This window comes from Channa argus, chromosome 13, assembly GCF_033026475.1.
Source record: "Channa argus isolate prfri chromosome 13, Channa argus male v1.0, whole genome shotgun sequence".
NCBI classification, from domain to species: domain Eukaryota; kingdom Metazoa; phylum Chordata; class Actinopteri; order Anabantiformes; family Channidae; genus Channa; species Channa argus.
Window position 1 is genome coordinate 6,457,522 of NC_090209.1, and position 11,946 is coordinate 6,469,467.

Below are 11,946 nucleotides of genomic sequence, written 5' to 3' on the forward strand. Positions count from 1 at the left end.
CCTTCTTCTTCATCATTTGTCCATCCCAGTAAACCAGGGATCCCATGACTTTAGGCAATCAGTAGAATAGGAGGATAGAAAAATTGAATCCCTGTCAGGTCTGCCAGTTGAATGACCAGTCAAGTGGACAGGATTACTTATGTCCTGTTCTTTTTCCAGTATTTAAGTTCCAATGGACTCAGGGTTCCCCTACTAGGGCTAAGTGTTCTTAGCTCAGGGCTGTCCCCACCCAGCCAGGGCTCATCACCGTCTTTTAGGAGCATTGTAACTTGTCGAGGTGTGATTGCTAATCGTCTCCCCACAATGGAAGTGGAGATTTTCCATTAACATTTTTGTATTTGTTGTTAGAACTGGAAACAGGGCAATTGAGGTTCTGGCCAAGTAAACAAAAACTCCCTACCAGCACCATTAAAGTTTTACTCCAGGTTTCAACTATTTCTTGACCAGGTCCAAGTGCTCTTAAAAATTCAATATAGCTACCTTTAACTCTCCATTTTAAAACAGATAAAAGACGAAGGCATGAAATTCCCATTTTGCTTAACTTTTGGCAATAAAGGAAATGTCTGAATTTTAAATCTTTTTTCTAATAATGTCCACATGTTGGTCCTGTTTGTGTGACTTTGTTACCCATGTACGTCCCTGCTGTCCCGTTTGTCAAGGTGACAGCACTGCTCTGATAATGTCAAAGAACCATTGTCTGCTCTCTCTGGACATTACAGCTGTCACATCACGGACAACTCAAACAAATCTTCGCCGTGTCAGCTACATCCTCAGCCCACACATGCACAGCTGTTTACAAGGACACATTTTTGCAGTAAAACATGTTCTTTTCACAACTACAATGCCTTTAAGGTTTAGCTGCAAGTAGCTGCTATTTCTTTGGAGAATATAATTTGCAGAATGCAGCATGCAAACTAACAGAGTAGTTACTATATGTTGAGAAAAATCTATTTTTGTGAAAGTATCATGCTTCTATATAACAATGAATACATCACAGCTCAATTCTAGCTAGAGGTTCTTAGGTGACCTGTCAAAACGTGTGTGAATTCAGTGACCAGTACCTGTATCGAGCACAAACTGGATTTTCCCATGTGATTGTAGATGTGCTGCAGTGTGCACTAACCGCCGTGTTGTGTGTTTAGATGGAAACATAACGTAAGTACAACTAAGCTGGTGGACAGACTACCGGCTTCCTTGGACTGTTGTGTACTGTGTTCAGACATGTTTGCATAACACTAAGGCACAGTTTCCATGTTTGTGAAGGTGGAATTATTCTTGATGATGTAAACCACTGCAGCTCTCCAGATTTTAGACATCAACAACTGACACAACAATTTCTCTTTGAAGTCACTGTCTCTTTCCCCAGCTTGTTATCTCTTACACCTTCTGCTCACCCTTCAATCCTGCTTTTTTTTCTTGTATCTCCAGCTCATTTGCCATGTCTAAGACGGCGGTGAAGAAGCTACATTGGCGTTCGAAGGTGCAGGACAGCTTCGTCCCCTTGCTAGGCTCATCGGGGGAGCTCGGGATCGCCGTTGGCGGAGGAGCAGATTATGGAGAGTTTCCTTTTGTCACGTCAGCTCCCGGGGGCGGACTCACAGTGGGTGATATCATTTTAGAAATAGGGGGAACACCTGTACTAGGGATGACCTTAGGAGATGTCCGCGGTGTTCTCAACTCCTGCCCCCACCCCATCCGCATCAAAACTGTGTCACCAGGTATGACTCCACATGCAAACTCATCCATCTCTAAATTATTCATAGAAATGTTTGGGCATTCAATGGAATGAACATAGCCATGCCTTTCCTTCACGCACTGGATGTATTACCCATCACCCACATGCTTTTAGTCTTAAGTCGTCCCATTACACTGCAGACAGTTTAACGTGTTTATATTGCAGACCATTGCACTTGCTTTATCAGACTTCACCCAAACAATCTGTTACACTGGCGTACAAGCTGTCATCCATGATAATCTTGCTCAGCAACCCTTCTCTGACTCTTAAAAGCCAAATCTGCAGCTCAGAGCATTCTTGTGCTGATTTGCACTCGTCAATTAGTCTGAATATCTCAAGGCCGTCGGTCAATATGTGAGTACGAGGTCAAAATTGCTCATGACACATGACAAGAATCTGGCAATATAGTTGTCTGTCACACGTAAGGAGCCTTGATGTTTAGAAGAGGGGGATGGGGAAAGGGATGTCTTTGATTGGCTCAGAAAAGAGCAATATTTCACTTATGTGTCACCTGAATTTGGCAACAGATGGCCTTGCTTGCTAGATTGATTGGTGATTTGGCCAAAGGGCTGTAAATGAGGACCTTTGTGACTAGTCCCTCTACCGCTGGTAGATCCATTATCATCATAGTTTGCCTGGTTCGCTGTGGGCAGTTTGACTGCATGTAGTGTGAACAGTGATGGATGGGTTGATGTACAATGTTGCTGTGCTGCACCTCCTTCTAGTCCTACTACTGCTAGTACTACTGCAAGTACTACTACAGCAACCCCTGCTCCAACCCCCAAACATATGGCATCAGCCTGCACTGGTGTGGCAGACAGCAGTCAAGAGTTTTCTACACAATTGCTGGTGATCTGTGGGTAAAAGAACGAAGGGTTTTATCTCTTGAATTGATCTTCTAAATGTTTTCACACAATTAAAGTTTCAGTGTTTCTTGGGTCCCTAGTCCTAGTAGACCATCTTTGTATTGCCATTAACCTTACCACTTCGCTGGAAGCCCAAGTGGGATGTGTTTGCACAGTGTGTAATGATATCAAATTTGTTGTGAAAGCCAAATAGAGTGAGCTCATTCAATTTCAGAGAGCTTGTGTTTAGGTCTGAATTTCACTCTTCAACAGACTAGAAAATAGCAGCTGTTTCGTAACATGGTAGACAAAAGCCCGACACTTTTCCCAGTAGACAGCCAGTTAGATTCATTTCCCTTTACCGGCAGCTGCCATATGTGGCCAGTCATACGTGCATGCAGTTGACTGTCTCGACTAATAAAGCTGTGATGTTTTTTTAATAGCACACAGCAAATTCAGTCTGCTAAGGAGCAGAGGAATTGAAACAGACCCAGGCAGGGCTTGGGAAGAGTGCAGGCATAGTCTGCCTGAGCAACGAGACTGAGATGCACTCAGCTTATAACAGCCTGTCATCAGAGGCTGTAAAGCACTTGAGATGATGTTAAGAGATCAAAAAGAGAAAGGTGAGCCACACTGATCAGCTCAGCCTCCCGTGGTGACAGCCTCACCTGTTTTGTCTGGAGCTATTAGCTTCAGTATAGGTTATTATGTATGCATGAGGTTCTCAGAATAAACCCATGTTATGCTGAGGATCTACTATGTATGTGATGGTGTATACTGTAGGCCATCGGCATGTGCAAATGTGAAAGTCCAAGGTTATAAAATGGTAGTGTTAAATCATGACTGGCAGGAGTAAATGGAAATACTCCACTCGATATTTGACAGGCTACAAACTAAATTTCGTAGTAAACATACATCATCAGACAGTTTATGCTTACTGAGCTGTTATATTTATTTATTCATTTGTGTGTGTGTGTGTGTGTGATTCTGCTTACATCTCTTCATGCCATACCTGTTTCTTTGCCCTTCCCTCAGGCCACACATTGTGCAAGGATCTCAGGTTGTATCTGAGTAAGTGCTTCACACCCGGCTCAGTGGACAGCCAGCTTCAGCAGGTCATCCGAGAGAACCTCTACCTGCGTGCTGTACCTTGTAAGTCCCTTCCAGTATAATGTGTTGACCTTTGAAGCTTATCTTTATGTGTCTGCTGCAGTTTTATATTGTATGTTTTATGTATCAGTCTAATATTAAGCTGATTTTTACTGAGCTCATCATATTATTTATCCTGGTATAAATAACTTTTTTAGGTTATTGACCTCATTAATTCAATGATAACACACCTCATGGTTGGTGCCATGTGAATATGTTGGTGTTAATTGGTGTTTAAGCCTGAAGAATTGTTCTCCTCACTTTGTGGTGAAGTGTGCAAGTGGCACTGCAGTGACTGAATCAAATAATGGCGAAAAACTTGACACACCATTGGAATTCTGGTTAGAAAACTGAAATATCTCAAAACAAGTTTAATGCGACAGAAAATACCACACATGCAATCACTTTGCACAGCAACAATCTTCAGTGGTAGTCATTGGCCTTGCAATCACCAGCCCTGCACTGCAGGATATTACTTTGTTTGGGTTGCAAGCTGGTAATAAATCTGATGGCACTTGTGTGTGACTGGTTCTTTTTATTTGCACTGTTTTTATATGAACCCCTAAAAAAAAGCCTGCAGCCTACGTGAGCAGTTTGATTTTGTATATCATGATTTCAATCAGACACAATGGCAGGCAAAGGCAGCTAGTTGTAGTACATCTGTTGGGATCCTAATCCTCTACAATATGACGTCACTGGAAACGGCTAGAGGAAGTATCAGCCAAGCTGGGTTTTTTATGAGGTAACTGTCTGGCCTGCGTTGTGTCTCTAGTTTTTTTTTTTTTTTTTTTTTTGGTTCAGGTGGTGGTCTTGCAAAGGCAGACCACCCAGTGTGTGTGTGCAGTCTTAACCTTGCTGCGACTGTGCTGGGAGTTGTTGCTAATCTCTCCTTTATTCCAGGATGTAGGTCATGTGGGACGGTCTGCCACCACACCACACAACACGCTTGCTGACAGAACAAGGCACAGGTCAAAACTCCCAGGATAGAGTGGGAAACATAAAACAGTCTCTCTTAGCACACAATTTGCATGTTCATCTTATTGTGTAATTGCATTTTTAGTGTTAATAAGATTTCACAGTATTTAGCCATGCGTATGTGCATCCTGTTATGGGTACAAACAGCTGTTTAGAGAGTGAATGGCCTGAATGAGCAGGAGTGCTTTTATCCATTTTTCTAATCAGATAATAGTGTTGAAATCAGATGAATCTGCTAATTAAATTTTGTTCAGATACACCATTCGCATTATATTTAGAGATATTAAAATATTTGACATAAAGCAATCCACAAATCGCTTCATGTTGGTGGCAAATGTTGGAGATCCCCAGATATGTGTGTTTTCTTCTAAAGCAAGAGTGACAACAAGCCAGATTAAGACCCTGCATGTGTAATGGTGCAATAAACAGGAAGTTGGAAGATGCTGTTTTTTCCATGCTGGAGCCAACACAGACATGTTAGCCTGATCACAAGACAGCTCAGAAACATTCACATTCCATTTGAAACCATTGTAGATTGACAATTGTCTTCTTTTTCTTCTTCTTTTTTTTAAGCTGTGCTTGATGAAACGAGACCTTAAAGCTGAGGAGTTTTTATCAGTAGCTCATTGTGGCCCCCTTCAGGATCATATGCATGTTTCCTCTGTTCCGGGAGACTGTGGTCGTGTGTTATTTGTTGATTAGTAAAACGTTGAAATACACAACTTAATAATTAATCAGCATTTGAAGTTTTTCTTAAGTGCTGGAAAGCAAATGTAGTATGGCAAGGCCTCTGTTTTGGATTTTCTTTGATTTAGAGGCTATTTATTCTTCTGAAAATGTGGCTTGATAGTGCTGTGCTATTTTAGAGGGTATTCCAATCCTCGAATCATTTTGATGACACAATGTTCTCTGATGTTGGAGCTGGCACTGATGCAAGAAATATCATTACACCAGCTAAGTCATGAGGGCACGGCATAAAAATGGAAATGAAGGACAGAATTAAATAAATGCCGGCTACTGTATCAATAATCTAGAGGGTGGGGGGGAATTAAATTAAAACCAAATGTCAATCAGTGTCAAACTGGAGGAGGTTGCAGTCTAATGGCTTTATCAGCTCACACTGAGACAAACTACAGTGTACTATATATTCAGTTCTTCGTCCTTCATTTATCCTTCATTTACTTCATTTTATTTCATTTATTGTGCAATGTGTGCGCAGAGTTTGAAGATCTAACATGACCTTCTTGAACTTTCCCATCCATATTTGTATAATCACACTAAGCATTTTTACAGTTGCCCTTGGATGATTTAGAGCCAATGTCATAGTTTCAAGGCTGGCTGTGTCTTCATCTCCTCCATAAAAGACTTTTGTAATTGTCTTCAGAGTGACTCGAAGATAAGAAACATCACCATTTAGTTATTCTAATATGCTTGCTGCAGTGTAGTCAGGCAGACCGTCTGTGGCCTTTTCAACTGTAAGAATCATTAGCTATTTGTGTGCAGTGATCTTGACAGACAGCTCTCTCTGGGTGTTGATACAGAGTCCTGTGTAATTACCTCTTCAATCGCTATCTCACCCCTGTCCCAGGGGATCAGTGTGCAGTGCCCACAGGGACAGGCGAGGAAGAAGAAGATGTCAATAATCCATCCTGTCCCCCCGCTGACATGTCATATATATCTCAGAGGAGGGTGCACACATAATGAATGCCTGCCTCGCACCGTATCAGCTGGAGAGATACAGCGTGTCCTGTGGGGAAGAGAAGAATTACACACACATCACATATATTCAGGAGATTTGCTGTCAGATCATTTCAATTATGAGACACACAAACCTCTAATTTCCTTAAATGGGTTGCAAGCACAAACTTGGGGTGCAAACACAGTTGGCTGCAAACGGTTAATTTTTTAAATATTTGAAGATCAGAGGTCTAAACACACTTTAATTATGGCCAATCACATCAGCCTGACTCATCTCATTTAAGACAGTTTCCTAATAAGCCAGGAAGAAAGGGTCAAATGGTGCGAGGCACTAGAGAAAACTGTCCTCCGCTAGCAATTAAGGAAAAACTCAACATAAACCATTAGTTCAAGAATAGTCAGCTTTAGAATAGTCAGTTTTGATACTAAGTAAGTGTTTTAAGTGTTTTTGTCTATTTTCTAAAGCTCAAATCCCAAACAATCAGTGGCTTCAGCTTTTTAGTTCAGATTATTGTTGGCTTTCTTCTCTGATGGTAAGCTCAACAGTATATTCTTTGTATTATATTCTGCTTTTTGGACAGATAGTCGACCGATTAGCTTTGATATTTTTCACTATTTTCTGAATTTTTTTTGGCCAAATTATTTATTTAAAAAAGGGATAATGAAAATAATATTAGCATACAGTGTACAATGCCAGTGTGTGTGCGCGCACGTGTGTGTGAAATTTGTATGTGTATTTACACGCCCTCCCTTTTGTAAAAATGGCTTTACAGATGCTGGCATGAAATTTGGTGCCAGTGTTTTATCATCTGTGGCTGTGGAAGAAGAGGACAAGTAGATGGAGATGCCTGGTGCTCCTTACTGTTCATATGTTTATAAGCGTGTGTGACAGTACTATGCCTGAGTGTGACTTTTCAGCTTTTATTTTTCACTGCGCCTACACTTCTGTGCGTGCTCTGTGTACTCTTGCGTGTCATTGTGTCATTGTGGCTGGGAGCTGCTCCCAGGACAGCAGCGCATTAATCATGGGTTTTATAGGGTAGCTGGGTGTGACTCCCTGCTGCCAGCCCCACACTGACATCACATGTGGTCCTCCAGGAGAAGGACAGAGATTTGTCCTCAGTTTGAGCTTGGTGGGATTTTTGTCATGAGAGAAAAATCCACTCATCTCAAGGTCAGAGTGGGTCATTCAATTTGCAAATGATAATTATTCCGCCTGATTTAGAAATGTGATGCATTCACACCACATGTCTGTACATGCATCTAACTGTTAAGAGCAAACACTAGGACTCACCTCACTGATCTTCTAATGTAGCGGGATGCACTTCTTGTTGCGGTTTGGACTCGTTCTCTTCTAGGCCAAGGTCAATGTAAATCAATTATAATGGCAGACCATTGATCATCTGAGTGCCCCATCTTTGCAATGGTGATAGAAAGACTTTAAGACTTTTACAGTGCCTCATTAATTTTTCATTCTGTTCTTATTGATCTCTCCATAATAAAGAGGCCTTGGTAAATGCTTACTGTCACCATTGTGCTCTTCATACCTGATTTCACATTGTTAAAGCAGTACTTTGTTAATTGCTGTCACCAATTTATGGGAATCATCTTGAGATAGTTTTTAACTTTAAATACTATTCATGTAGAGCCTTTAGATTTGTTGGACTATCACTATTTATTTTGTCAAATTAATGTTTATACTATTTATAGTTTGCTGAATTGCTCTTCTGTTTAAATACTGAGACTCAGATTGATGATTCCCCAATGATTAATTGATGTATCACCCAAGATAGAGCCAGCAGTATTTCTAGCCTTGTGACTTTGATGCATATCTCTCTTTCTCTCTCTCTCTCTCTCTCTCTCTCTCTCTCTCTCTCTCTCTCTCTCTCTCTCTCTCTCTCTCTCTCTCTCTCTCTCTCTTCAGGTACAACCAGACAACCAAGAGAGGGGGAAATTTCAGGAGTGGACTATAACTTTGTCTCCATAGAGGAGTTTTTCTCCTTGGAGGAGTCAGGAGCTCTGCTTGAGAGTGGCAAGTTCAAAGGTGAGGTTAACTTAGGTAAACATTTTAACTAACTGGTCTCTTATTGCATTCTCTACAAAGTTGGCCCTGTTGTGAGTTGTTAGTAAAAAAAAACTTATTTACTAAAATTAATACTTGAAATTGTCTCACAAACCCAATTTGAAGACAGCATGCTCCTTGCTACCATAAAACCACCATGTGTTATTTTTAAACTTCTGTTTTTGTATGGAGTGAATGAGATTTAGAGCTGGCGTTACCTTTGACTGGATGCTCAAAAGCAGCCTAGCTGTTTCCCCTTGTTTCCAGTTTTAAGCTGATCTAACTTTCAGCAAACAAGCTTTATAAGCTCCATACTTGTTGTGTGACCTTTTAAGAAGGGATTTTCATAAACTCCTTGTGCCCCCTAGCAATTAAATATTGAGTGACAGCTTTTTGCTGTGATGAATGAGGTTTGCGTAGTTGTTAATAGGATGACGGGCCATTGTAAAGGCATGTCTTTATGCATACTAATACCATAAGATATTGCTCAGCTTATATCTACACCGCCACCCATAAGGGTCAAAACGTAGCCTTTGATTAAAGAGCCTCCATACATTAGCATCCATAATTTTGAAGATTTTAATGGATCCAATAAATTTCATCCTCACCTGCCTTACGTGTGACTTTGACGGACACATCATTACAACAAAACAGCCAGGAGTACCAGGAGCGCTGTGTGCGCAGTATTCTGCAGAAATCACAGTAACGGCTGGTGACCTTATTTTTGGGTTCACTAATCTAATGTTTCCTCTCCACCCATTTGGATCTACATGAGGCAAACGGAGGGGTGGAGGTAATTTCATTTTGTCTTAGGCAGCGGGAGCAGATGGCTTGAACTGGCAATAAAGAACATCTGCAGTGGATGTACAATATATATTATTCCTATACACACAGACATGTATGTGTATGTCACTTTTTTGCCTTTATGTCAATCGATTTTATTTTCAACACAAGGCATTTGCCACTCTCAATATCCCTTACGGTGTTTTGACAAAATGAACACTTCATTCATTCTGTTTAATTGTACAGTTCATTGTTTTCATTTCACATGTAACATTTTTCTCCCGTGGTTTTTTAATAAAAGGGAATTACTATGGCACACCTCGACCCATTCACGTCAGTGCAGAGAGCCCCCCAATCACCTACCAGGAACACCGCAACCTGCTCCGAAACTTCCGTACACGCAGCAAATCTCTCAGCAACCTGGAGAAGGCTGCAGAAGATGGCGACAACAGTGAGGATGACTCAGGGGTATCAGGCAAGCATAAATAAAACCTTTATTACATGATGGTATCTGTGGGTAAAGACATGCATATAAATCTAAAGAAAGAGTTAATTGCTTGTAATTAGTGCAAATATTATAACATGTTGTATTATAAAGGGAGTAATAGATAGCAATTGGCAGCTGTTGCTACATTTTCTAAGTACCTACCATTCGACTTTCTGATACCCAAATTAATCAACCAGTAGCACTATTAGTATGCACTAAACTCTCAGTGGAGCTGTGGCCACATCGATTGCTGGACCACCTCCAAAGGAAGGTTGAGCTGCCTCAGGGCAAGGAGGTGAAGTGGTAATCAGATACTGTGGCAAGGGTTCCAACAGGGAGACTCCAGACATCATAGGAAGGAAGTGAAGGAAGTTTTTGAATTGAATCAGGAGGTTCTAATATATTTTATACTATGTTAAACATATGGCGTAAAAGGCTTTTTGTTCACCAGAGATAGGACATTTTCCAATCCAGCAAACAAACATACAAACAAAAAAAACACTGCATTACAAGTAATGGTCCTTCATAAAGGTTACATTCAAAAGTATTTATCTCTGTAGTACAGTACAGTGTAAAAGTCTGAGGGTTCCTTTAGATTTGTTGCTTCAGCAATGCTATAATGACCATATAATTTTTGTATTAGAATAAAACTACAACATATAGGAAATGTGTACACAGTATTTAAAAAATGCAAAGGTTTTAGGCTAAAGTGATAAGTATATAGCTTGACCTCCCCTTGCATGTCTTGAACTCTCTTGAGCCAAAAATAGGAATGGAAGACCAAAAACAAAACAAAAAGCTTCTCAGAATTTCTATTTGAGATAGAAAAAGTCCAGCGAAGGACCTGGCTCAACATCTGGCAGCTTCATGTGGATGCCAAGTTGATCCATTCACAGTCCGAAGAAGCTTGATCAGGAATGGCCTTTGTGGAAAAATAGCAGCCAAGGAGCCACGTTTATAGAAGAGGACCAGGATGAAAAGGGTAAAATATGCAAAAGCTCACAAATTTGACATTTAAGGTCCCATCTGCAACAATAACAGAGAAGAGGAGAAAGGTGGAAGAATGAGTGCCTGAAGCCTTTGGTCAAACATTGTGAAGGGTCTGTCATGGATTGGGGCTGCACTTCTGCAGGTGGTGGTGGTGATGTTGTTTGAATTAACGGGATCACAAATTCTGAAAAGTACAGACAGGTTTCTATTCATCATGCCTCTTTAAAGCATCTGTTTTAGAAGAGTTTTATTATTTAGCATGACAAAGATTCCAAGCACACTGCTAATAAAGTTAAATTATAGACATAAAGACATAAAAGAGGAACCGGCTAAAGAAGGGGGGCCGGCTAAAGCTGATGCAATATAATGCACTTTCAAACCGCCCCCTATAGGAATTTAAAATGTGCTGAAGTGCAAAGGGAGGTCACAATAAATCCTGACCTTTGCCTAAGCTTTTAAAATTGTGTATGTCATTTCTGGATTTTCTAGTTATATCTTAATAAAGAGAGAAAAGCAAAAGCTGATGATGGCCCTTTGCACAGTACTGTATGAAGAGGCAAAATGGCACTGCATAAAAAAGGGAAAATAAAAAAGTAAAGCACAAGTTTCCACCACTGTTATCCATGCAGGTCAAACCATTTAAACAGTGATGGAAAGTTGGTTAAGTGATACCACAGTGGGAGGCTGGTACGCCCCTAATGCAGGGCAATGCCGACCTTAGTAACAAAAGTATCAAGAGCTGAACAGAACGTGTGCACGAGATTAGATGGTCGGGGTAAGAGAGCAAGGCAGAAATACAGGGTGGTTGTGATGGAGGCAATGATGGAGGCTTGGTGTTGGGAAAGGCAGGGGCAGGGTGCTGGAGTGGCACAGGAGATAAGAGAAGCAGGCAGAGTGGGAGGTGAGAAACGCATGCGGGCAGAGATCCAGAGAGGTAGGGATGTTTTCCAGGCAGTCAGGTGAGAAGGCAGCAGGCAGCCAGGACACAGGATGCATCGGGATGGAGTGTGATCCAACACCCTGACCTCTGCTGAGTCATCTTCTATAGGGACACTGTGTGGGTGGATGGTTTCAACAGTGCATGTCATGTGCAGCAGGACTCAGGATGCCCCATGTATCATCCGACATTTTATCAGATCAGTGCTGGAGTTCACAGCTCAAGGACAGCTACAAGGACAGCGAGGCAAAAAAATCTGTTTTTATTATATATATTTTTTCGCCT

General features: G+C 41.1%; 1 protein-coding gene across 7 annotated transcripts in view; it reads left to right on the forward strand.

Moving 5' to 3' along the window:
• Positions 1–11,946, forward strand: part of LOC137139163 (novel protein similar to vertebrate membrane associated guanylate kinase, WW and PDZ domain containing 1 (MAGI1)) — a 33,833-nt gene that overhangs the window by 7,024 nt on the left and 14,863 nt on the right. For all 7 annotated transcript variants that reach the window (XR_010916281.1, XM_067526031.1, XM_067526035.1 and 4 more), the window contains exons 2-5: positions 1,429–1,718; positions 3,616–3,732; positions 8,327–8,446; positions 9,549–9,722. Coding sequence is in view for 6 of the 7 variants with exons in the window: in XM_067526035.1 (XP_067382136.1) it covers positions 1,429–1,718; positions 3,616–3,732; positions 8,327–8,446; positions 9,549–9,722 (701 nt within the window). In the remaining variant the exon portion in view is untranslated. The remainder of the gene's footprint in view (positions 1–1,428; positions 1,719–3,615; positions 3,733–8,326; positions 8,447–9,548; positions 9,723–11,946) is intronic.